Below are 27,104 nucleotides of genomic sequence, written 5' to 3'. Positions count from 1 at the left end.
TTCTGCATTTACAGTAATACTGACAAAAATTTTACACATGAAAGTACTTTCTACCTAGATAAATAACCTTTGCTTTTAGTATATTTTCTGTTTGAAATATATGTATCTTAATATACTTTATTATGTTAAATGTTAGTGTCCTAATTAATATGAATTTAAAAAAAATTCATATCTTGAATTTATATAAATTCATATATAATATCCTGGGTTTACCATAGCTTCCATTTTTAGATAATTCTTCTATTTTTTGTTAAAACAAGTCTGTTTACTTAAATACTTGATAAATTTCATGCTCTAGAAGCTCTTTTCCTGATATTTAAAGATGAAATACGGATTTTTTGTGTTATTTAAAATTTGCTGTTACAAAGTATTATAAATTATTATAAATTAAGGAATGTATCTCCCTCGTGCAAAGCTCTCATTCCTTTCAAGAATTTGGCTATATTTTTTGGACCTTTTGGATTATAGCTCTTCATCTTTTATATAAGCTTTGGATTTCAAATATTTTGGCCACAAGCATCACTGAAGAGACATATATTGTCGAAATGCGCATCTGGTGCAAGAAAATTGGTACCGTTAATTTTATTAAAACCTATTTAAATTCATTTGATATTATTCAAGGGAGATAATTCATATTGAAATCTGTCAATAGCTGTCTTTTATTTGAAAATATTTTTATGGAGTTGAATCAATTTTACATACATTTGTACAAGTCTCATTATTTAGCTTTAATGTTTGACATTCTAGCATGTACATTAGACATAATTGATGACATGTACCCAACATTTTATTGATTAAATAGAGATTTAGTGTACAATGTATGCATTTCATTAAAAATTTAAACAAAGATTATAATAAATACTTTTTCTAAAAATTTCTATTTCTAATGTTTATACTAGAACATGTAGAAACAGTTATCATCTAAAATTGACTTCATCTTTTTTTAAACCATTGCTTGTTTTTTGAAACCAAAAATCAAATTTGAACAAGTGTCATTTGAAAATTTCTTATTTTTAAGCACTATTATCCTTAAAAAAACCATCTTTTTCTACTGGATTGTTCGTTAACATTTTTAGAACAGACTAATCACATTGACCTATAATGGTTTACTTTTATAAAATGTTATTTGGATGGAGAGTTGTCTCATTGGCACTCACATCACATCTTCCTATATCTAATTATGGACATTTGAACAAATGTAAATTAATTAAAGGAAAATGTCAGGAACATAATGCAATAAATGGTGCCTCAACAATTACAGAGACAGGTGAAACTAAGGTAGAACTGACATTTTTCATAAGATAATGTAAACTTTAACCTTGACCCATAATTACAAGTATTCACAATTATGGCACATGCATGTAATCAATTACTCAAATTCTATTCCATGATTTAAAGAATGCAACATTTTATAGTACACATGGTTCAGATACATAAACATATGCAAGTATGAAAACATAGAAAGTGAAAGAAGAAATCTATTTATAAGTGTTGCTAGCTTTCCTCTTTAGCTGCTCCATCTCCTTTGAGAAGTTCAAACAAAAGTCCACAGGATTGAAATCCAGGGGGCATCAATGTGTTCAGTAATTCTTTGCCAATACTACTAACACGGGTGATCTCTGGTAGTCTGAGCAACATTTCACCAAACTTGTCAGGATTCTGGGGATAATGTGAAATAGTATATTTATATAGAGCATCACTTATTAGCTCTTGCTGTTCTCTTGCCTTGTAATTTTCTTTCATACCTTTAACATCTGAAAAAGACACATATACATTAGACATAGGTGGATTTTACATAAATAAATAAAATCGTATATTATATATGCAAAATGAGGATGTTAAATTTTGTGCTTCTTCTTTACATTTGTTGTTTTTACAGTGATTAAGATGATAACACAATGTTGACTGCTGTACCCCTATTTTTGACATTTTTACTTTAATATTGTGTCTGTTCGTTTTGTTCATGCATTGTTGACAAAATGACAAGATAATGGAATTTGATGCGACTGTCATACCAAGTCAGGAATATGACAGTTGTTATCCGTTCGTTTTATGTGTTTGAACTTTTGATTTTGCCATTTGTTTTGAGACGTTCCTTTTTAAATTTTCCTTTGAGTTCAGTATTTTCGTGATTTTACTTTTTATGCTCAAAAGGAACTTGCAGTCACAGATTCAATTTGATAAGTTATTAAAAATTCAGAAATAATTGCAATGTTTTTAAGTATTGTTAAAAATTGTGACTGCATATATTTCACAAAAATACAAACAAAATTTACCTGGAGTGATGAGTACAAGAACTTTCATTGCCACATACTCATACTGATCAACATTCAGTCTACGTAACTGATCAGTCAAATCTAACATTCGTTGAACAATGTCTTCACATCCTTCACTGATGCAACGAGCTTTCTCCAGATCAACAGTTTTACCAAGGGGTAGGAAGATTTCTGTTCGGCTCTCAACAGATCTCATACAACAGTTAAATATGAGAAGTTCTGCCCAACCATTTTGCAACAGTAATATCTGGTCATCTGTCTAAATAAAATAAAATATATACATGTGTGGTCAATTCTAAATCTATAAACTTAACATGATGAATTTTCCACCATATCCCAAGGTTAAGAATGCTTGTGATTGTTGGGACTCTCTCTGTACAAGATATACATGATATAATTCTGTAACGATCATAGTCACTTCAGAAATCAAGAGTGATGTCCCCTTCAATCACAAGTAATCTCCTTTTGATTCACTCAATGTGAGTTTAACCTTGCCACATTAATTCTGTTTCATTCCCTAGATAGGAGCCTTATTTCAGGACTTGATGTTGGTTCATGTCTGTGAGTGTTATATTTGTTTTTTGTTAATTGTTTTGTTATAAATTAGGCTGTAAGTTTTGATTTGCTTCACATTTATTTAGATTTTATAGCTGATTATATATACTGTTATGTGTATTGGTTTATTTCATTTTTGAAGGCCATCACGTAGCCTTTACTTGCTTACATACACTTCATTTGTTGTCTCATTGGCAATAGAACCACATCTCATCACTTTTATAATGAACAAGAACAGTTGTTTTTACTGAATCACATAGTGTCACTGTGTGTACTGTACATGTATGATACCTACAAATATAGAATACATGTATATACAGAGATATTTACATGTATGATACCTACAAATATAGAATACATGTATTTATCATATATTTGGTACAAAATACAGCTATTTTGTATATCTAACAAAGGTTCGTTTTCCCAGTCTGTATCACATACCCTGTATCGCATACCATGTATCGCATCGCTAAACCCGTATCGCATACCCCGTATCGCATGGTAAAACCAGTATCGCATACCTTTTTTTTTTTTTTTTTTTTTTTACATGAAGTCAGTTTTTTTTTGTTTTTTTTTTGCTTAAGAAAAAATTTCCTAAAAATAGGTCAATTTTTTTAATGACGTCATTGTTTGGTATGTAACGTCACGAACGTCATGTTTTCATATTGTATGTGACGTCACGAACATCAAGTTTTTAAAATATACTTTTTGGCACACTAAATGCAACTATAAAAAATACAAAACACTCTAATAAATACAATAATAAACAAAATATTTTCAAAACAACAGATTGTAAGGTAACCCAGGTGCTTCGTATAAATAGTTGAGCAGTAATTATAAATCTTTGAAACAAGACAAAAGCAGAACTGAAGGTAACCCAGTGCTATGGATAAAAAAACAGTTCATATAATATAATACTCTTCTGTTGAAATATATGATAAAGCGTATAATACATGGCAAAATCCGTATCACATGCCGTATCACCCTTGACCAATATCATCCCTCGGGCCTAAAGGCCCTCTGGCTGATATTGATGTCTCGGGATGATGCGACATATGATACGGATTTTGCCATGTATTATTCTCTATTTATCGCTATTTTGTGCATTTTTCCTTTGATCTTTTTTGTGATAATTTTCATATCATGCTTCTCGCTTGAGATGGAAAAAATATCACTAGAAACTAAGGAGACCATGTGGCGTTGCTAACAAAATTGACATTGAAATTGACAACGTCGTCATAGGTAAAATAGCGATAAACAGATTATCATTGGTCATCTCAACTTGATTGCTTTTCTCACTTTCGCTGTTCCAGCTCAAGCGAGAAAATCAATCTCGTTGAGATGATCAACGATAATCTATAAATACAGAGATATTTACATGTATGATACCTACAAATATAGAATACATGTATATACAGAGATATTTTTTAATAACAACTCCATGTATTACAAGCATTTATTTCAGTTATTAGAACTGAAACATGAAAATAATCAAAGTGATGGATATCACTCATGGAAAGATTAGAAGAGTAGTTTGAATAATTTCATATTAAAGTATGGTGGGGAAAAATATGAATGAACTGCTTCAAAAATATACCCATTTTTTTCATTTTATATGTGTATAATGTGCACATACATGGGAATCATAGGGGCCTAAGTAAAGATTTAGATCAAGTTCTTATCTTTCCAAAAACTGATTTCAACTGATAATAACAGGTAAAAGTATCAATACTTGTATTTCTCTATTTTAACAGGTAAAAGTATCAATACTTGTATTTCTCTATTTTAACAGGTAAAAGTATCAATACTTGTATTTCTCTATTTTAACAGGTAAAAGTATCAATACTTGTATTTCTCTATTTTAACAGGTAAAAGTATCAATACTTGTATTTCTCTATATTAACAGGTAAAAGTATCAATACTTGTATTTCTCTATTTTAACAGGTAAAAGTATCAATACTTGTATTTCTCTATTTTAACAGGTAAAAGTATCAATACTTGTATTTCTCTATTTTAACAGGTAAAAGTATCAATACTTGTATTTCTCTATTTTTTAACAGGTAAAAGTATCAATACTTGTATTTCTCTATTTTAACAGAATAAAGTATCAATACTTGTAGTTCTCTATTTTAGCAGAATAAAGTATCAATACTTGTATTTCTCTATTTTAACAGGTAAAAGTATCAATACTTGTATTTCTCTATTGATTTTAACAGGTAAAAGTATCAATACTTGTATTTCTCTATTGATTTTATTGCGAAGCCTATCATAGTTTTCCAAAGATTCACCTGCAAGTTACCTGTCCATTTAAATTTTTGTAAGTTCTATTGTCCCATCTAACAAATACAACAGGTATTGTTCTCTGTTTAGTTTATTCAATGGGACCTTTAAATTTCTTGCAAGAGAAATCTATCACTCACTGATTAATTTACCTGAACAAAAAATTGAACTGTCAATGATGGAAATACATGTACAAATAAGTAATTATAAAAGTGCATGTGATGTTGTATTTATTCAACCAATAACACATTTTCAATCTGTTTGATATAAACACTGATTTAAAAATAAAAAAGTTGATATCTGATCAAATTTCAACATTTTACCTATCAAAATTTGCTATTTTTTAGTCTAATCACAAATAAAAACTTAAAATGATAAGGTTTAAATAAAGGTCTTCATAAATGTATTCTTTGTAACTGAAAAACCATATAAAACATGCAGATTCTTTAAAACATAAATGCATGCAGTACTTATAAAAAAATCGGAAATAAACTTTTTATAACTAAATCAGTGCTTATATTGAACAGATTGATTATATATTATTGATATTGAATAAATTTTGTATCACATGCAATTTATGTGAGTTTATACATGTATTTCAATCATCAAAGAAGATATTTTTTTGGTCAGGCAAATCAATCAATGAGTGATAGATTTCTCCTAGAAGAAATCTAAATGTCCAAGTGAATAAACTACACAGAGAACAAGAGCTATTGTATTGATTCAATGGGACAGGTAAACTTGCAAAAGTTTAAATATCTTGGTAAAGAGCAGACAACTCTGTGGAAAACTTTCATTTGGTTCGCTATAACAGGTAAAAGTATCAATACTTGTATTTCTCTATTTTAACAGGTAAAAGTATCAATACTTGTATTTCTCTATTTTAACAGGTAAAAGTATCAATACTTGTACTTCTCTATTGATTTGATCATGGATATCTTATAACATGTTTATGATGTACATTTAAAATCAAAACAAATAGGGAATGTGTCATACATGTAGAACACAGATGATGCCCCCTGTTGCATATCATGTAAAATTATAAAGGAACATAACTGAAGATTGGTAAAAGTGTATTTTTTACTTGATCTCAGTTTTGTGGTACATGTAAAAACAATCATTAAACAATAATTTTCATAATATTTGGTTGAGGCAAACTTAAGATAGGTATAAGAACTAAAAATATGAGGTTTTACCTGTTTGAATGCTTTTACAATAGTCATTTTTGGGGGCCCTTTAATTAATAGCTTGCTGTTCTGTGTGAACCAAAGCTCTGTGTTGAAGATCGTACTTTGAACTATATTGGTTTACTTGTGACTTGGATGAAGAGTTGTCTTATTGGCACTCATACCACATTGTATCTATCAAGTATATGTATGTTCATTTATTCAGAGAAATATAAACTTACTGATATTGCACTAAACTGTGGAAGATTCCTAGCCCATCGCACCAATTTATATAATCGAACTTCAGCAATTTGCAAAAATGTCAAGAAAAAGTTTTGATCCCCTTCACCAAACTTTTCTGGCATTTCTGAGCTACTCTCGTCTTCTGACAACAGAGATTCCATACTCATTATTTCCGTTAACACTGGGGGAACAACAGGGGTAATAACTGGAGTTTGTTTTACAGGCGTCTTTTGTAACAAGTTCATTAAATGACTTCCAGAGATGCTTTCTCCTGATGGCAGCTTAAGTTCCATGGTTTGTAAATGTTTCATATAGTCTGGTTGCATTTTTTTCGGTTTTGGGGTCATCTTATTGTCCAAGAACGTTTTATTTGGACGGCCATGAGGTGAACATCCATCGTAACAGCTCCTTCCTCCACGTGTTCTATCTGATCTTACAGCTGTAAAAGAAACATGCCATCTAATATATTTTTTAAACAACATGGGTATATACAGTGAGAGATCTGTGTATACTTCAGAGGAGGAAAATAGCTATATATATGTTATAGACAATTAATACAAAATATGCATAAGTAATTTTAAACAGTAATGAGTAAAGCAGGGTGTATAATCTTTTAAGAAATTATCTCCCTTGATTCATAACTTTTCAGCAATTCTGTGTATCATATCAACTCTAAAATGATTTATATTGTATTTGATACAGAATTATATTATCTTCTCTTTAAAAAAACATTCCTGTGTTGTTTTTTTTTTATAATAAAACATTTAAAAATTGAATTCAGATTTAGATTATAACATTTACATAAAATTGAGAATGGAAACTAAATGGGGAATGTGTAAAAGAGACAACAACCCGACCAAATAAAAAATCAACAGCAGAAGGTCACCAACAGGTCTTCAATGTAGCGAGTAAAATACATTTGTTTCTTGTGAATATACATGTATAGTATATATGGTTACACGCCATTAATCCGACAGCCCATTAGTCCGACAGCCCATTGGTCCGACAACCCATTAGTCCGACAACCCAATAGTCCGACAACCCATTGCTCCGACAGCCCAATACTCCGACAACCCATAAGTCCGACACTTATAAAGTCAAGTATTAGGGTATCAGGGTAAAATAAAACTTCGTATATATAACATAAGACTGAGGTACTTCGAATACTTTCTATACACTCAATTCGAAATCTGTATATAGAAAAGAACAGAAAATATTATTTCATTTTCCAAATTAAAGGGTATATAAACAGCATATAAATCAAGAACAATCAGTGAAGGTGTCAGCTGTGAAGAGAACGGGAGTGGATCGTAACTCTTGCCTAGCGAAGATGCTACTGATGATGCCCCCGCACAAATACTTCGTTGTTGAGTTGTGAATCTAAAAAGCCTCACACCGTATAGATGACTTAAATAAACATTGAAACCAAATTTCAGAAATCATTGTATTGTAGTTCCTGCGAAATATGTGACGAACATTTTCAACTTGGCTGTCGTGCGAAAAGTGTTCGGTAAACAATTTGTTGAGTAATGAATCTGAAAACGCATCACACGATGTAGCCGACTTCAATAAACCTTTCAGTAATCCTATTAATGTTGTTCTTGAAAAAGATGCAACGAAAATATTCATGGAACGGACGGACGAACCGACGGCGAGTGGACGGTTGAATGGACGGACAGAAAGAGGTAAAACCGTGTGTTCCAACTTTTGCGAAGCGGCGGTATAATGATTGGGTCAACATTAAGACTTTACAATACAGATATCATATTAATATAATATAATTTTCTTTATAACACCGTAAGCCTGTCACATTTGGAGCCAAAACAAAATAGAAAAAAACCCAACTAGCACATTTATAATATTTATCTAGTTTTTCAAAGTTCTGACATGTGCTAGACTGAATATGCTGAAAGAGTTCCTCCCTCAAATTTTGATAATATGAGCATTACATTGAAAAATGACCTCATCCTCAACTTTATCAGCTGCATAATACGATGTTTTGAATATCTGGCATTTTTAATTCTTAATGTAATGGGTGAGCACCGATTCTTAATAAACATATGAACTTCCTTTCTTAAAATTAATGATATCTTAATATTTTTCTGCTTGATAACAATCTTTAAATGAAAAATAAATGTCAAGTTTGCCACAAAACACATAAGGTAGTAAGTTTTTACAATTAGCCAATTTGAGAAAGACACAAGCAGGATGAGAATGTCACACAATGTCTTAGATTTCTTACTAGTTGTTATTGGCTTTTATACTGCACTCGTTCTATTTGAACAGTTAAAGTACGTTGACTGTATATTTCTATGTCATAAACAATCACCGACCCGATATCACTTTTCCTCATGAATATTTTTGAAAATAGAAGTTGCCGAAATGTTCATGTCAGTCATATTAATTTTTGCTTTTCGTAATAAGTTTGGTTGTAAATCATCAGTCCTGCACTTCCTGCAACCATTATAAAAGAGGCATATTTTTCTAGATTTTTTGAAATTAGATCGGGATATAAAATTGGTCTCACTACAAATAAATTGAGTGGCATCTCTCAGACTATGTCTGATAGATAGCTTAGGTCCGAGAACACAATTAATTCGTAGTGCATTTCTTTTAGAACATAAATGAAAATTTAAAAAATCCCACCTGCGCTTTCTCAATGAAATATTTACAGTGTGTTGTACTACTTTTGGGACAAATTATATCAAAATTATAGAAAACTTCATCGCCTCTAACTCAAAATATGGACAATTTTGTGTTTAGGGTGTCTTGAAATCTTATGACAGCTTCCGAAGTGCTAATTTTTAACCTTTTTCAGCTGGACCAAATCACTACTTTCCTGTAAAATTCTGGACCCAAATTATTTTACAGTGTAATTTCACCCCCTACTTACAATTTGAGGCATTAAACATGGAGAAATAAATTTGGAAGGGGTATAAAAATTATTGGCAAGTAACCCACTGTTAACACTTGGGACTATATTCGACAATTGTGGTCTCGGACCATAGCTATTGGAAGTGCTGTGTACTGTATCCGTATTTCGAGGATTCACATTCCCGAACATGATACCGTATTCGTAATTGGAATTGCTTATCTTTTCTGAGCACATATTTCGTCCTATTTATCTTTTTTTTTTTAAGGATCTGGGTATGTATTTGTCTCTTTGTTTTTCTCAATTTGACCACAGGAATCGGAAGTTCTATCAATAAAATTCTGTAAATAATAAGGTCGACTATCAATAGAGCTTCTCGTAGAGAAGCGACAGGAATGCAACGCATTTTTCAAGGATTGTCCTAAATCTATATTAAAACACTTATCAGCCCGGTTTAAAGTTTTGAAATCGACTCTTGGGTAGTTACACTTAATAAATATCATGTTTTTACATCATGGATTCTGTGGCAGGGCTCTAAAGGGAATAACTGTGGAAAACTTCTATAAAAGCCGGGGTAAGTACATAAAAACATGATATTTATTAAGTGTAACTACCTGTCGCTTCTCTACGAGAAGCTCTATTGATAGTCGACCTTATTATTTACAGAATTTTATTGATAGAACTTCCGATTCCTGTGATTTGACTGACGGCATGGAACCTCACTCCCCTGATACGCGAAAGGGGGTAACCGAAGATCTAATGAAAGAAGGTAGAGCAAAACACACACAAAAAACACAGCGAACTAGAACAGCACAGACTGACAGTGGACAATGTAAAGAAAAAGAAAATACCCAGACACGTGAAACGAAAGAGCGACCATGGTAAAGACTGGGCAGTTGCAATAAGCATGTGTATCAACTCCAATATACTGAGACTAATATCCCGCATGGAAAGAATAATTGGGATCAAAACGGTCAACCACAAATATCACAGAGAACGGAGTTGTTTTTTTTAGAGAAAATTTTCCCATTCACCTAAGAAAAATGCATTGTCGGAATAATGGGCTGTCGGAGTAATGGGTTGTCGGAATAGTGGGCTGTCGGAGTAATGGGCTGTCGGAATAGTGGGCTGTCGGAGTAATGGGCTGTCGGAATAATGGTTGTCGGACTAATGGGATGTCACCGTATATATACATTTTATATTTGCATGCAAAAAACATATGCAGATTGTTTAAAAAATAGTGTTGGATATTAAGCCACATACTCCTTTAAAATTAATCAAAATATACATTGAAATGTCATTTTTAAAATTTAATAACTTGCCACTTTATCCTTTCTTATCAATGGAATGTTTGTTATTGGTTACTCTCAAACCTAAACATGGTCGGATCCCTGAATAATACCTACTTTCATATTTATTATCTGTATTTATTTAACAGTTATAAACATGCACAAGTAATCTATCATGCATGTACATGTATTTATTCCCGATATTCTTACCTTCAATTTTCATTCCTGTAGACATACACTTAGCAAACCTACATGCAGGACATTTCTTTCTATTACCCCTCATCACATCACAGTCACTATTCCTGTGACACTGAAACACTTTTTTATTCTGAACTGTTCGTTTGAAAAATCCTTTGCAACTTTCACATGTAAAAATCCCATAATGATAACCTGAAATTATAGGAATGTTAAAATTTTATAAAATGCATATAGTACATGTTGTGTCATAGGACCAATTTACATAACATTTTTTGTAATAACCAATGACAGGAATACATTGATTTTTTTTTTGGTAAAATGCATGCATACATTGTGTAAATGAACATGATGAATGTTCAAAAATGTATGATACATTTTATCTTTGAAACAATATATTATTATTTCTTACAGTTACAGTATTATGACAGCTCTTTTCTTTAAGAAACCTAGATCTATAATGCCTTAATGGTTTACTTTTATAAATTGTGACTTGGATGGAGAGTTGTCCATTGACACTCATACCACATTACATATTCCTTTCTATATTTACTTGATCTAATCAACTTGATCATTTTTTTTCAAGCAAACTTAATGTAGAGTGGAAAGTGCCTCTAAGTTGTCTCATTAGTGTCAACCATGCCACGTCTCCTTATTTATATATTGATTTAATATGTAAGGAATCTGTACATGTATACAGTTATGATAGTGTATAAATATAGATTCTTATATTGATACCAGTGGATTATCGGATTTATCCAATCGAGATAGTTAAATTATCAATTTTAAAGTCCGAGCCGCCTCGGCGAGGACTTTAAAATTTATAATTTAACTATTGAGATTGGATAAATCCGATAATTCAGGAGTAACTATGTAAGAATCTGTTTCTCTAATGATTAAAAAGACATTTTCTTTTTTGTTAACCGAAAATCCCCTTCGAGTGCCTTTCACATTGCACGAAGTTGTCAATTTCATTAACACCTGTTATCATATTTTGATTCATTCAGTTAGCTAAAAAGGTCATGACCCTTTAAATCATCCAATGATCTTTTGAGATCACCGGCACCCACACGTTGATTAAATTTATTTATACAATGGGTTCAGAAAGGGATAAATTTCCAAAGAATTAGAGAAACATATTGTACAAGTACCTGAAACTTGATCTCCACACACTGGACAAGGGTCTGTTACTACTGTTGTTGGATGTGTTGTGTGTAAACGTGACTCCAGGGATACTGAGAGATCTACACCTTCACTCTTTTCAGAAGCACTATCCACAGGTATGTCAGAGATGACCAATTCTCCTTTCTCATTATATCTAGCTTGTCTAATTAAATGTTCATTCACTTTTGCCTGATCAACATGCAAGTCTGTGTCTTGCATAAGATATCTTTGACCAGTTTGGTCAATAACAACATTAACCGCAGATCCTGCTTCGGACACAACAATATCGTTAGACGGAGAGGGTGCAGTTGTGTTTGAGTTCTGGTTGTTATTATAACACATGAAGACTTGATTTGAATTTGAAGAACCTTGCACATTTGGTTCATTCTCATAATTTCTCACATCCGAACTGTTGGTTATATTACTGTTATTTATGTTACCATCAGCTGTCGACTTTGTCCGAGTTGCAGCAACATTTGATAAAAAATTCATCATGGATGTATTGGTTGTTGTGTTGGGTTGGTTAACGGCAAAAGAATTCTGTCCGTCACTATTCTGAGAAATTTGCTGTTGAGCTTGTTGTGCAAGTTTCAAGCTAATCAACTGACAAATGTCATTAGCAGTTATTGTTCTGTTACCTCCTTCCATAGAAATTCTCTGTTGAACAGAATTCACAATGTATGGAAGAATTTGACTGACATCTTGGTTCATAATTGGGTCACATGATGTCAATCATTTCCTGTTTGATAAATTTTTGATCCATTTTTGAATCTTTTGACTCTTCACTCCTAAAGTCTGTTATTGCCAACACTCCTAAAGTCTTGTTATTGCCAACACTCCTAAAGTCTGTTATTGCCAACCCTCCTAAAGCTTGTTATTGCCAACACTCCTAAAGTCTGTTATTGCCAACACTCCTAAAGCTTGTTATTGCCAACACTCCTAAAGTCTGTTATTGCCAACACTCCTAAAGTCTGTTATTGCCAACACTCCTAAAGCTTGTTATTGCCAACACTCCTAAAGTCTGTTATTGCCAACACTCCTAAAGTCTGTTATTGCCAACCCTCCTAAAGCTTGTTATTGCCAACACTCCTAAAGTCTGTTATTGCCAACACTCCTAAAGCTTGTTATTGCCAACACTCCTAAAGTCTGTTATTGCCAACCCTCCTAAAGCTTGTTATTGCCAACACTCCTAAAGTCTGTTATTGCCAACACTCCTGATTTTGGTCATATCTGACCTGTTTAGATCTTGACTTGCTCTTGAAATTTCTATCCAACTACTGTATTATTCAATATAATAGATAACATGTAGTAAATGGGAACATTAAAGGACAATAACTCAATTTGAAATTTCATTCATGTGATGTGGTCCATTTTGTAATATAATTTTGGTGATGGTCACTAACCTTTAAGGAAACAATGTAATTAGACAACCACAACATGGACCTAAAGTGATGACAACAGATCAACTGTCCACATGAACTGCTGTTTCTAATAAATATGTGTCAATATATATGTTGGGATTTTGATAGATATGCCTGTTTCTATTATAAATTCCAAAAATTTGTAAGGGTTCCGCGGAACCCAGTGTCTCGCCTACTTTTGCTGTAAATAACAGGCTCAACAAAAATGATGAAAAAAATTAAAAAAAAATATTACTCTTGATACTATCTTATGATTGTAAGAAGCTTCTGTCCAAGTTTGGTACAAACCAAGAATAGTTTAAGAAAGTTAATAAAATTTTCAAAACTTTAACCACAGAGTGAATGTTGTTTCCCCACAGAAAAACTAAGTCCATTTAAAAGTGAAATACAGAAAAAATGGATTAATTTTTTTTACAAAATTTACTTCTGGATACTATCTTATGATCATAAACCAGCTTCTGACCAAGTTTGGTAGAAATCCAGTATAGTTTAAGATAGTTATTAAAATTTCAAAAAACTTTAACCACAGAGTGAATATTTGTGGATGCCGCCGCCAACGACGGAATGTAGGATCGCTTAGTCTCGCTTTTTTTACTAAAGTCGAAGGCTCGACAAAAATACTTTTCAGAAATTGTAATTATTGGTAAATACTACTACCATTTCCAGACTGTTGGTAGTGTGTAGATGTGTATAATGAACTATTAGTAAAATAAGTAGATGTGGCAACTATGATTGCAATTACGACAACTATTAACCAGAGTTCAAATGATGACGATAAAAGTAATGATAGACCAATAATTATATTAATTTTTATAAGCTTACTGTGGATTCATTTTTTTTTTGTGGATACCAATTTTCGTGTATTCAATGGTTACCAGAGAACCACAAATGAACCTATGTACAAGTAATAACAAATTTTCAGTTAGAGTTTATGTAAACAAATATCCATGAAAAGTTTTCTTCTATCCACATAAAATTGGTACCCACAAAATATAACGATTAATTTTTTTTCACATGAAAGAAAGCTGTTTTTTTATTTTTCCATGTTTGTTATTCCAATATTAAAACTGCTATGCATATGACAATGTATGACAGCTAACACTATCCACAAAACAATAAATAACATAATTTTGTTATTATTTATTTTCGAATAATGTTGAATGAAAACTTATATCTATAATCATACACAATACAAGAAAAAAAATACAAATACTATTTCATATAATGAAACATTATTCATAAATATTGACATATCAACATGATGAATATCTCTGTATTGTATACAAAATAACTATGTTAACATAATCTATCAATAAAATGTTTTAACCAATCATTATACTAAATAAATATTAAGTAATTCATGCTCAAGCTTCATACTGACATTCTGAAACAGTAAAAAACTTGTCATTCATTTCTCTAGAACAATGGCGGATCTAGAAATTTTCATAAGTGGGGGGCCCACGGACTGCCTAAGAGGGGACCTGCACCAGTCACGCTTCAGTGATTCCCTATATAAGCAACCAATTTTTTTCCCCAAAAGGAAGGGCTGGGCCCCCCTTCCCTAAATGCACCTCTGTAGATGATTGAAAAACCAGTCATGGAGACTTGTGTGGTTTTGATAACTTTTGCATAACTGTCTATAGAGGAATGCTTTTTACTGAATACTGAGAATGCATTCAAATTAGTTAATATTGAGTCATCTGCTAATGGAAAGGGAGACAATTCATTTCTATCGTCATGCCTGAAATCAAGTTAACAAAATAACTTTATCCAAAGCTAATACTTCATTTCAAATTGTTCCTATCCTCACAAATGTATTCATATATTTCATATATAAAGCATACTAACAAAACAAAGAATATTTACATATATTCACATGCTTAACTTTGTATATTTTGAGCAACAGGAAATGTACCCTGTATAAATGTAGTGCATGATCCCAATACAACAGCATGGTAAACAAATCACTCATTGTTGAAAGTTGTAGTAACCTATTTTAGTTGACAACTTCTAAGTAATTTGGTCTCTGGTAGAGAGATGTCTCGTTAGCAATCCTACCACAGATTCCTATTATTATACATACACATTTCAGTTCAAATTTAGTACAGGTTTGTATAGCATATTGATTCTAGAAAGGCTTGCAAAGCTTGAATTTTTGTACAAAAATCTCTACAATGTACTGGATTTCCTGAAAATGTTTAGACCAATATGGTTCATATTTGAATTGGGTATAAAAAAAGACATGTATTCTGGTTTATATCATAGTAAAAAATCTATTTCATTAACAATTTTGAAAAAAAAATTATAACCTGCTGAAGAGTTTTGTCTATTTAAAATCTTTAGAAAACTCCATGTTTAGGATATATACATATTGAACAATTATTTCTGTCATTCATTTCATTGTATTGCACAGTAATTTTAAATCATGTCATGATAAAAGACATTTTTTCAAGATTTTGTCACTGATCAAATTTCCCATTTGTACACATGCTTGAACAAATTTGATTTGACCCACTACAAACATTTTAGATTCAGAGTGTAAACAAATGAAAATTTCAGTTATATACACATTAACAGTGTTTGGACAAAACAAATAATCTTTTGACCAACTAAGCATTACCATAAACAGCAATACAAAATCAATATGTAACACAGATCTAAAAATTTAATATATGAAAAAAAGCAATTACTTCAATGCTTGAATGCTTCATGAAAATATGGTTTATGTTGTTAATATTCCATAAAGTCTCTTTACAGACTAATATTAACCATTTTAAATGATAATCAATAGCCAAACATTTTTACGGTATTTTTGTATGCTTCAACCTTTAAAAAAACAGTATTTGTCCTATTGAAATCGAAATAATTCCTTCATGTCATGCTCTATGCTCATTTTAACATGGGTAGGCATTATATTTGACCACATTTTTACACCTCGCTACCGCTCAGTGTGAAATATTGACAAATATAATGCCTACCCATGTTAAAATGAGCATAGAGCATAACCTGAAGGAATTATTTCTGAAATAATCAATCTTAAATTGTGTTCATTGTTCAACAAAGGTGTTTAAAAAGGACCACAAAATATTCTGCATTTACAGTAATACTGACAAAAATTTTACACATGAAAGTACTTTCTACCTAGATAAATAACCTTTGCTTTTAGTATATTTTCTGTTTGAAATATATGTATCTTAATATACTTTATTATGTTAAATGTTAGTGTCCTAATTAATATGAATTAAAAATTCATATCTTGAATTTATATAAATTCATATATAATATCCTGGGTTAACCATAGCTTCCATTTTTAGATAATTCTTCTATTTTTTGTTAAAACAAGTCTGTTTACTTAAATACTTGATAAATTTCATGCTCTAGAAGCTCTTTTCCTGAAATTAAAAACCTATTTAAATTAATTTGATATTATTCAAGGGAGATAATTCATATTGAAATCTGTCAATAGCTGTCTTTTATTTGAAAATATTTTTATGGAGTTGAATCAATTTTACATACATTTGTACAAGTCTCATTAATTAGCTTTAATGTTTGACATTCTAGCTTGTACATTAGACATAACTGATGACATGTACCCAACATTTTATTGATTAAATAGAGATTTAGTGTACAATGTATGCATTTCATTAAAAATTTAAACAAAGATTATAATAAATACTTTTTCTAAAAATTTCTATTTCTAATGTTTATACTAGAACATGTAGAAACAGTTATCATCTAAAATTGACTTATCTTTTTTTAAACCATTGCTTGTTTTTTGAAACCAAAAATCAAATTTGAACAAGTGTCATTTGAAAATTTCTTATTTTTAAGCACTATTATCTTTAAAAAAACCATCTTTTTCTACTGGATTGTTCGTTAACATTTATAGAACAGACTAATCATATTGACCTATAATGGTTTACTTTGACCTATAATGGTTTACTTTGACCTATTATGGTTTACTTTGACCTATTATGGTTTACTTTTATAAAATGTTATTTGGATGGAGAGTTGTCTCATTGGCACTCACATCACATCTTCCTATATCTAATTATGGACATTTGAACAAATGTAAATTAATTAAAGGAAAATGTCAGGAACATAATGCAATAAATGGTGCCTCAACAATTACAGAGACAGGTGAAACTAAGGTAGAACTGACATTTTTCATAAGATAATGTAAACTTTAACCTTGACCCATAATTACAAGTATTCACAATTATGGCACATGCATGTAATCAATTACTCAAATTCTATTCCATGATTTAAAGAATGCAACATTTTATAGTACACATGGTTCAGATACATAAACATATGCAAGTATGAAAACATAGAAAGTGAAACAAGAAATCTATTTATAAGTGTTGCTAGCTTTCCTCTTTAGCTGCTCCATCTCCTTTGAGAAGTTCAAACAAAAGTCCACATGATTGAAATCCAGGGGGCATCAATGTGTTCAGTAATTCTTTGCCAATACTACTAACACGGGTGATCTCTGGTAGTCTGAGCAACATTTCACCAAACTTGTCAGGATTCTGGGGATAATGTGAAATAGTATATTTATATAGAGCATCACTTATTAGCTCTTGCTGTTCTCTTGCCTTGTAATTTTCTTTCATACCTTTAACATCTGAAAAAGACACATATACATTAGACATAGGTGGATTTTACATAGATAAATAAAATCGTATATTATATATGCAAAATGAGGATGTTAAATTTTGTGCTTCTTCTTTACATTTGTTGTTTTTACAGTGATTAAGATGATAACACAATGTTGACTGCTGTACCCCTATTTTTGACATTTTTACTTTAATATTGTGTCTGTTTGTTTTGTTCATGCATTGTTGACAAAATGACAATATAATGGAATTTGATGCGACTGTCATACCAAGTCAGGAATATGACAGTTGTTATCCGTTCGTTTTATGTGTTTGAACTTTTGATTTTGCCATTTGTTTTGAGACGTTCCTTTTTAAATTTTCCTTTGAGTTCAGTATTTTCGTGATTTTACTTTTTATGCTCAAAAGGAACTTGCAGTCACAGATTCAATTTGATAAGTTATTAAAAATTCAGAAATAATTGCAATGTTTTTAAGTATTGTTAAAAATTGTGACTGCATATATTTCACAAAAATACAATTATTTACCTGGAGTGATGAGTACAAGAACTTTCATTGCCACATACTCATACTGATCAACATTCAGTCTACGTAACTGATCAGTTAAATCTAACATTCGTTGAACAATGTCTTCACATCCTTCACTGATGCAACGAGCTTTCTCCAGATCAACAGTTTTACCAAGGGGTAGGAAGATTTCTGTTCGGCTCTCAACAGATCTCATACAACAGTTAAATATGAGGAGTTCTGCCCAACCATTTTGCAACAGTAATATCTGGTCATCTGTCTAAATAAAATAAAATAAAATATATACATGTGTGGTCAATTCCAAAACTATAAACTTAACATGATGAATTTTCCACCATATCCCAAGGTTAAGAATGCTTGTGATTGTTGGGACTCTCTCTGTACAATATTCAATTCTGTAACAATCATAGTCACGTCAGAAATCAAGAGTGATGTCCCCTTCAATCACAAGAAATCTCCTTTTGATTCACTCTATGTGAGTTCAACCTTGCCACATTAATTCTGTTTCATTCCGTAGATTGGAGCCTTATTTCAGTACTTGATGTTCATGATGTTGGTTCATGTTTGTGAGTGTTATATTTGTTTTTTGTTAGTTGTTTTGTTATAAATTAGGCTGTAAGTTTTGAGTTGCTTCACATTTTTCATCTTCAGGGATTTTATAGGTGATTATATATATATACTATTATGTGTATTGGTTTATTTCATCTTTGAAGGCCATCCTGTAGCCTTTAATTGCTTACATACACTTCATTTGATGTCTCATTGGCAATAGAACCACATCTCATCACTTTTATAATGGACAAAAGCAGTTGTTTTTACTGAATCACCTAGTGTCACTGTGTGTACTATATGATACACTGTACCTTCAAATATAGAATACATGTTTATACAGAGAGATATTGTAATAATCAACAACTGAATGTATTACAAGCATTTATTTCAGAAATAAGAACTGAAACATGAAAATAAAAACTGATATCGATTAATTTTAACAGGTAAATGTATCAATACTTGTCATACTTGTATTTCTCTATTAATTTTAACAGGTAAAAGTATCAATACTTGTCATACTTGTATTTCTCTATTGATTTGATCATCGATATCTTATAACATGTTTATGATGTACATTTAAAATCAAAATAAATACGGAATGTGTCATAGGACACAGATGATGCTCCCAGTTTCATATCATGTAAAATTATAAAGGGACATAACTGAAGATTGGTAAAAGTGTTTTTTTTACTTGATCTCAGTTTTGTGGTACATGTAATACAACAATCATAAAACAATAATTTTCATAATATTTGGTTGAGGCAAACTAAAGTAAGATAGATATAAAAACTAAGATGTTGGGTTACATGTTTGAATGCTTTTACACTTGTCATTTTTTGGGGCCCTTTAATAAATAGCTTGTTGTTCTGTGTGAGCCAAAACTCTGTGTTGAAGATCATACTTTGATCTATATTGGTTTACTTGTGACTTGGATGCAGAGTTTTCTCATTGACACTCATACCACATTGTATCTATCAAGTCTATGTATGTTCATTTATTCAGGGAAATATAGACTTACTGATATTGCACTAAACTGTGGAAGATTCCTAGCCCATCGCACCAATTTATATAATCGAACTTCAGCAATTTGCAAAAATGTCAAGAAAAAATTTTGATCCCCTTCGCCAAACTTTTCTGGAATTTCTGAGCTACTCTCGTCTTCTGACAACAGAGATTCCATGCTCATTATTTCCGTTAACACTGGGGGAACAACAGGGGTAACAACTGGAGTTTGTTTTACAGGCGTCTTTTGTAACAAGTTCATTAAATGACTTCCAGAGATGCTTTCTCCCGACGGCAGTTTAAGTTCCATGGTTTGTAAATGTTTCATATAGTCTGGTTGCATTTTTTTTGGTTTTGGGGTCATCTTCTTGTCCAAGAATGTTTTATTTGGACGGCCATGAGGTGAACATCCATCGTAACAGCTCCTTCCTCCACGTGTTCTATCTAATCTTACAGCTGTAAAAGAAACATGTCAACTAATATCTTTTCTAAACAACATGGGTATATATATACAGTGAGAGATCCATGTATAATTCTGAGGAGAAAAATAGCTAAATATATGTAATACAAAATTAATACAAAATATACAAGTAATTAAACAGTAAAACAGGGGGGTGTATAATCTTTTCAGAAATTATCTCCCTTGATTCATAACTTTTCAGCACTTCGTGAATCATATAAACTCTAAAATGATTTATATTGTATTTGCTACAGAGTTATCTTCTATCTAAAGAACATTCCTGTGTATTTTTATTTTTTATAATAAAACATCCAAAAATTGAATTCAGATTTAGATAACATTTACATGTATTTTGGTAAAATACATTTGTTCCTTGTGATGTTGTGAATATACATGTGTATATACATTTTATATTCACATGCAAAAAACATATATGCAGATTGTTTAAAAAAAGTGTTGCACATTCTGATATTAAGCCATATATTCCTTTAATATTTATCAAAATATACATTGAAATGTCATTTTTTAAATTTATTACCTTGCCACTATATACTTTCTTAACAATGGAATGTTTGTTATTGGTTACTCTCAAACCTAAACATGATTGGATCCCTGAATAATACCTACTTTCATATTGATTATCTGATTAAGTACATGTGCAGTGTATGAACAGTAAACATGCACAAGTAATCTATCATGCATGTACATGTATTTATTCCCGATATTCTTACCTTCAATTTTCATTCCCGTAGACATACACTTTGCAAACCTACACGCAGGGCATTTCTTTCTGTTACCCCTCATCACATCACAGTCACTATTCCTGTGACACTGGAACACTTTTTTATTCTGAACTGTTCGTTTGAAAAATCCTTTGCAACTTTCACATGTAAAAATCCCATAATGATAACCTGAAATTATAGGAATGTTAAAATTTTATAAAATGCATATAGTACATGTTGTGTCATAGGACCTATTTACATAACATTTTTTGTAATAACCAATGACAGGAATACATTGAATATTTTTTGGTAAAATGCATATACAATGTGCAAATGAACATGATGAATGTACATGTATGATATACATTTTATATTTAAAACATTATATTATCCTTTTTTACAGTATTCTTATGACAGCTCTTTTCTTTATAAAGAAACCTAGATCTATAATGATTTACTTTTATAAACTGTGACTTGGATGGAGAGTTATCCATTGACACTCAAACCACATATTCCTATATTTACTTATTTTGATGTAATCAACGTAAACTGGATCATTTTTTTCAAGCAAAATTAGAGAGTAGTAACTTAGTGCCTCTTAGTTGTCTCATTGGCGTCAACCATGCCACATCTCCTTATTTCTATATTGATTTAATATGTAAGGAATCTGTACATGTATACAGTTATGACAGTGTATAAACATATTGTACAAGTACCTGAAACTTGATCTCCACACACTGGACAAGGGTCTGTTACTACTGTTGTTGGATGTGTTGTGTGTAAACGTGACTCCAGGGATACTGAGAGATCTACACCTTCACTCTTTTCAGAAGCACTATCTACAGGCATGTCAGAGATGACCAATTCTCCTTTCTCATTATATCTAGCTTGTCTAATTAAATGTTCATTCACTTTTGCCTGATCAACATGCAAGTCTGTGTCTTGCATAAGATATCTTTGACCAGTTTGGTCAATAACAACATTAACCGCAGATCCTGCTTCGGACACAACGATATCATTAGACGGAGAGGGTGCAGTTGTGTTCGAGTTCTGGTTGTTATTATAACACATGAAGACTTGATTTGAATTTGAAGAACCTTGCACATTTGGTTCATTCTCATAATTTCTCGTGTCCGAACTGTTGGTTATATTACTGTTATTTATGTTACCATCAGCTGTCGACTTCGTCTGAGTTGCAGCAACATTTGATAAAAAATTCATCATGGATGTATCGGTTGTTGTGTTGGGTTGGTTAACGGCAAAAGAATTCTGTCCGTCATTATTCTGAGAAATTTGCTGTTGAGCTTGTTGTGCAAGTTTCAAGCTAATCAACTGACGAATGTCATCAGCAGTTATTGTTCTGTTAGATCCTTCCATAGAAATTCTCTGTTGAACAGAATTCACAATGTCCGGAAGAATTTGACTGACATCTTGGTTCATAATTGGGTCACATGATGCCTCATTTTGAGAAACATTATCATGGTTGTCAATCATTTCCTGTTTGATAAATGTTGGATCCATTTTAGAATCTTTTGAAGAAATTTTTTCACTTATAGCTTGTAACAAGACTGGGGAAATACCCAGCTCACTTGACATATTCATTCCTGGAAATTGAAAAAAAAATTAGTGTGTTATCATAATTATCATTCAGTAAACTTAAACATGTTAAACCAGACTCAACAGAACAATAAACATGATAAATGTTTGTAAATTTCATAAAATCAACCCATACAACAAAGTTTATTAAAAAAAATTTTTTTTTTATCTTAAATAAAAAAAAATACTGTACATCATGTACATGTAGTCCTTTTCTATCATTCTATCATAGTTTTAGGCCAACATTTATTTTTGGCATGGTGACAGTGTGTTATTTTATTTAAGGAATGACTGTAATACATTTTTTTGGTATTTTTTCTGTCTACATGGTCTATGAAGAAATAACATAAAAAATTTGGTGCACACTGAATAACGCGTGTAACAGGTTATTTCCAGTGTGCACCATATTTTTTTATGTTGAACACAAAAATATGGTGCACAAATATTTCGAAAATAGACAGAAAAAAATTTACAGTCATTTCTTATAAGTTAATTCTAAATTCCATTTTAAACTGTAGAAAACCATGAAAAAACGTTGATGACGTCACGGTCACATGACTAAATTATGTCTATGGGCTTCATAATCCATCACATAATCCATGGATCCATTAAAACGTTAAATCCCGCTGCAAATGTTTGCACCTGTCCTAAGTCAGGAATCTGATGTACAGTAGTTGTCGTTTGTTTATGTAATAAATACGTGTTTCTCGTTTCTTGTTTTATTTATATAGATTAGACTGTTGGTTTTCCCGTTTGAATGGTTTTACACTAGTAATTTTGGGGCCCTTTATAGCTTGTTGTTCGGTGTGAGCCAAGGCTCTGTGTTGAAGGCCGTACTTTAACCTATAATGATTTACTTTTTAAATTGTTATTTGGATGGAGAGTTGTCTCATTGGCACTCACACCACATCTTCCTATATCTATCATAACAAAATAACGTCAGCCAACTAGAAGATGCATTACATCCAAAATTAAATTATAAGATTTATAGAAAAAATCTCAAAGAAATAGTGTATAGCGGGTTATTTTCATGGGTGTAAAATTTTAATTGAATAAGATATACAAAATATTTTGGTGGTTATTATTTTGACAGATTTAAAACTTTTATCTATACCTTTCCATGGGCCATTTGAAATTGGCGGAATTTATTTTGGCGACTTTTTTCTATCCCCTAATATTTGTAACCCACGAAAATAACCTGCTTCACCATGAATACTGGTATGATGCTTTCCATGCTCAGAAAATACTTTGTACTTTGTACAATATGCATGTTTATAAATACATTTTATGCACATATTTTTTTTTAAAAGAAATTGGATAACTACAGAAGAGTTTGCTACTCAGATCATTTGAAACATGTTTTAGTAGGATAAATTGATTAGTCCTTGTATAGTTTATATTTTTAAGTCTTATATATTACATAGGCGGATCTATGGAGGGCCTGGGTGCCCCCCTCCCCTTTCGGTGGGAAAAATTCGGATTATTATATAGGGAGTCATTGAAGCATTATGCAAAGTTCTGGATCCACCACTGAATTAAAGTTAAGAATACTATGCTTACTCGGTTACCGGATCTTTATCATGTTTAATAAATTTATAGTTAAAAATAATGTTACCCCAAAGAAGATGCAAATAATATTCATACTTATAATGTCAATGTACAGTTTCCCCTTTTAACATGTGATAACACAGATGTATAAATCAATTGTCAGTTGATATGTTTGTTTACATTTTCGCCCTTTGTTGTTGCACCGATAAATTTATAAAATGCGTTCCCCGAAGCTTGTGTTGTTTCAAACCACAGGCACTAGACGTTCTGTCAATAGCATGAAAATATTGGCAATGGGAAGAAAATAGTGTCCATATATATAATCTCTATTATATATATGGACACTATTTTTAGACGTTCTGTCAATAGCATGAAAATATTGGCAATGGGAAGAAAATAGTGTCCATATATATAATCTCTATTATATATATGGACACTATTTTCTTCCCATTGCCAATATTTTCATGCTATTGACAGAACGTCTAGTGCCTGTGTTCAAACTTGCGTTAGATTTATAAAAAAAATAGTGTCAACAGTTATGCAATGACTGTTTTGAAAAAAACTTTCGAAAATGCATACTTAATGCAATGAATAAAATGTCTGCAGCAAGCTAAATTATTAGATCTGCCAAGTTCTGCTTTCAGTTTTAGTGGGGATGCTCGTTTCGTTGATCTGGCCATGACCTTGGTCTTGCAAAACGTCCTTCACTGTTCTCTTCTTTCCACCACGCCCCTTTCTGTCGACTCAATCCTTTTCTTAGAAGAAAACGATTTTAACGAGGTGGTATAAGGCTTTATTATGGCTGATATTTAACAGTTCTATGAACTGAAATTCACAATGGCTGCCACTGACCCGTACACATAGAAAAGAGGTTTGTGTTAGAGATTATTTCGTCCGCGAAGCGTGATGAGTGCTTTCCCTTTATTTTATAGAGATTGCAATGCAAACATTACAATCTAGTGATATTTGGTCGGGGGGGGGAAAAGGGGGGGGGGTACAATTGTACGTCCTTGTTTTGATTTACCAAGGAATTACATTGTATAAAAAGAGTGCTAAGGTGAGGAATATAAATAACAAATAAAAAGAATACAGAAAATCTTAAATGGGCCGGGGTGTTCAAATCTTGGACTATTATAAAAGTTAGTAGAGTAGTCAGAGTTCAAATCAAGAATTTCAATGTTGTATATTGTACAAAGAGAACATGATGAGTGCCTAGATACAGGTCCTTAGTTTCTGTATTCTTATCATTTTTCAGCGAATATCTTTCTATTTTTTAAAATCGAACGTTTATTCTGTAAAATTCTTCTATATTTTTTTTTAGGCAATAAGTGAAATTTTAGAATTTAGGTGTTTTTAGTGATTTTTCTGAAATAAAGTATTTTCTTAATTATATTCCTAATATTAATAAATGTTTATCTGACAAATCTTCAAATTTTAGTACTTTTCTTAGACAAAATTAAGATATGATTTTTTGCTCATACCATTTTATTGGATAAGTAAATTTTCTTTGTTATAATATTTGTTAAATGCTCTCAGGCCATCATGTCTTTTTTCACTTTTTTATCTGGATTATTCGCATTAAGTGACACCATGTCTATTGAGGAAATATTTCTTGAATCTTTGAGGTCTAAATTCGAATCAGGGAAAACAAGGAGCATATACCCTAGAGTACCATGATCTTTTGGCAAAGATTACAGGCTTTTGGAATCATCAGAAAACAAATTGACAAAAGATTACTACATTTTAAGAAGGTATGACATTTTTAATATTGGTAGTTTTGAGAGGTTGATAACTAAAGTCAGCGAGAATGACGAGGAAAATTTCAAAATTTATGTCTTCCTAGAGGAACTATCGGAGCTTAAGAAAAAAAGAGTCTGCTTACTATGAGTTTTTGTTGAAGGCCGTATGGTTACCTATAGGTCTTATCTTATATACTATTATGTCTCTATTGACAAGCATAGCACATCTTCGTACTTTTAAATTGAGTGTTAAGTCAAACGATCATTTTGAACAAAAACTTTATTACCACAAAACTGTAATTAAATTTTAAAAACTGATGTATGACCACGCCAAATGATTGGTTTTACCTTATTATTTATGGAAACTATTTTCAGGATGTCTTAAAGTGCTATGTATGTGAAAAGGATACATCTGGAGCTCATACGTTTAAAATATGTTTAAAATATTGGAGCAAACACTATGATAGCCAGGAGCAAAAAGGAACTAGGGACGACAGAAGTTGGGCAAACAGTTGCTGTACCAATACCTATGTTTGATAGAGGGAAGGGTGACAGTAGAAATTTACTCGGCCGAGTCATTGAGGTAAGATATTTAATCAAAAGTTTGACTGCATCATTTAATATATCATGTTTATTAAATACTAAACAGAAAGAAAACAAATAAAAGTAATTATGTTCATATTAATGTAGGAAGGGGGTTATGGGACCAGGCCCCTCCCCAACTTTTTGAAAAATCCAGGATCTGCACCTGACGAAAATCAGATGCGGATCGCCACAAAGACAGTTGAAAATCACCATATGCAACACGAATTCATTTCATAATTCGCAAAATACAAACACCTAATTAATTCTACTCTAAGAAATAATTCTTTATCGAT

The 27,104-nt window shown here is 31.5% G+C and overlaps 2 protein-coding genes across 3 annotated transcripts; both read right to left on the bottom strand.

Annotated features, from left to right (window-relative positions):
- Positions 1-657: 657 nt before the first annotated feature.
- On the bottom strand, positions 658-12,757 carry LOC134708421 (nuclear hormone receptor FTZ-F1 beta-like). The gene is made up of 5 exons (XM_063568927.1): positions 12,028-12,757; positions 10,892-11,071; positions 6,520-6,959; positions 2,277-2,535; positions 658-1,754 (listed from the first exon to the last, which is right to left on the bottom strand). The coding sequence occupies exons 1-5, from the start codon at positions 12,749-12,751 to the stop codon at positions 1,495-1,497; spliced, it is 1,863 nt and encodes a 620-aa protein (XP_063424997.1). The 5' UTR covers positions 12,752-12,757; the 3' UTR covers positions 658-1,494.
- Positions 12,758-14,586: 1,829 nt separating this feature from the next.
- On the bottom strand, positions 14,587-25,372 carry LOC134708420 (nuclear hormone receptor FTZ-F1 beta-like). Of its 2 annotated transcripts, none has more exons than XM_063568926.1 (7): positions 25,067-25,372; positions 22,060-22,947; positions 21,353-21,532; positions 20,178-20,617; positions 18,608-18,866; positions 17,431-18,088; positions 14,587-17,390 (listed from the first exon to the last, which is right to left on the bottom strand). In XM_063568926.1, exons 2-6 carry the CDS (start codon positions 22,943-22,945, stop codon positions 17,829-17,831), a joined length of 2,025 nt encoding a protein of 674 aa, XP_063424996.1. In that variant the 5' UTR covers positions 22,946-22,947; positions 25,067-25,372; the 3' UTR covers positions 14,587-17,390; positions 17,431-17,828. The 2 variants fall into 2 exon arrangements, with proteins under 2 accessions (XP_063424996.1, XP_063424995.1); XM_063568925.1 differs by having other exon boundaries at positions 14,587-17,370.
- Between the last annotated feature and the right edge of the window lie 1,732 nt (positions 25,373-27,104).

The sequence above is a fragment of the Mytilus trossulus genome, chromosome 2, assembly GCF_036588685.1.
Source record: "Mytilus trossulus isolate FHL-02 chromosome 2, PNRI_Mtr1.1.1.hap1, whole genome shotgun sequence".
Lineage (NCBI taxonomy): Eukaryota > Metazoa > Mollusca > Bivalvia > Mytilida > Mytilidae > Mytilus > Mytilus trossulus.
This window is presented reverse-complemented; position numbering and strand designations above follow the sequence as displayed.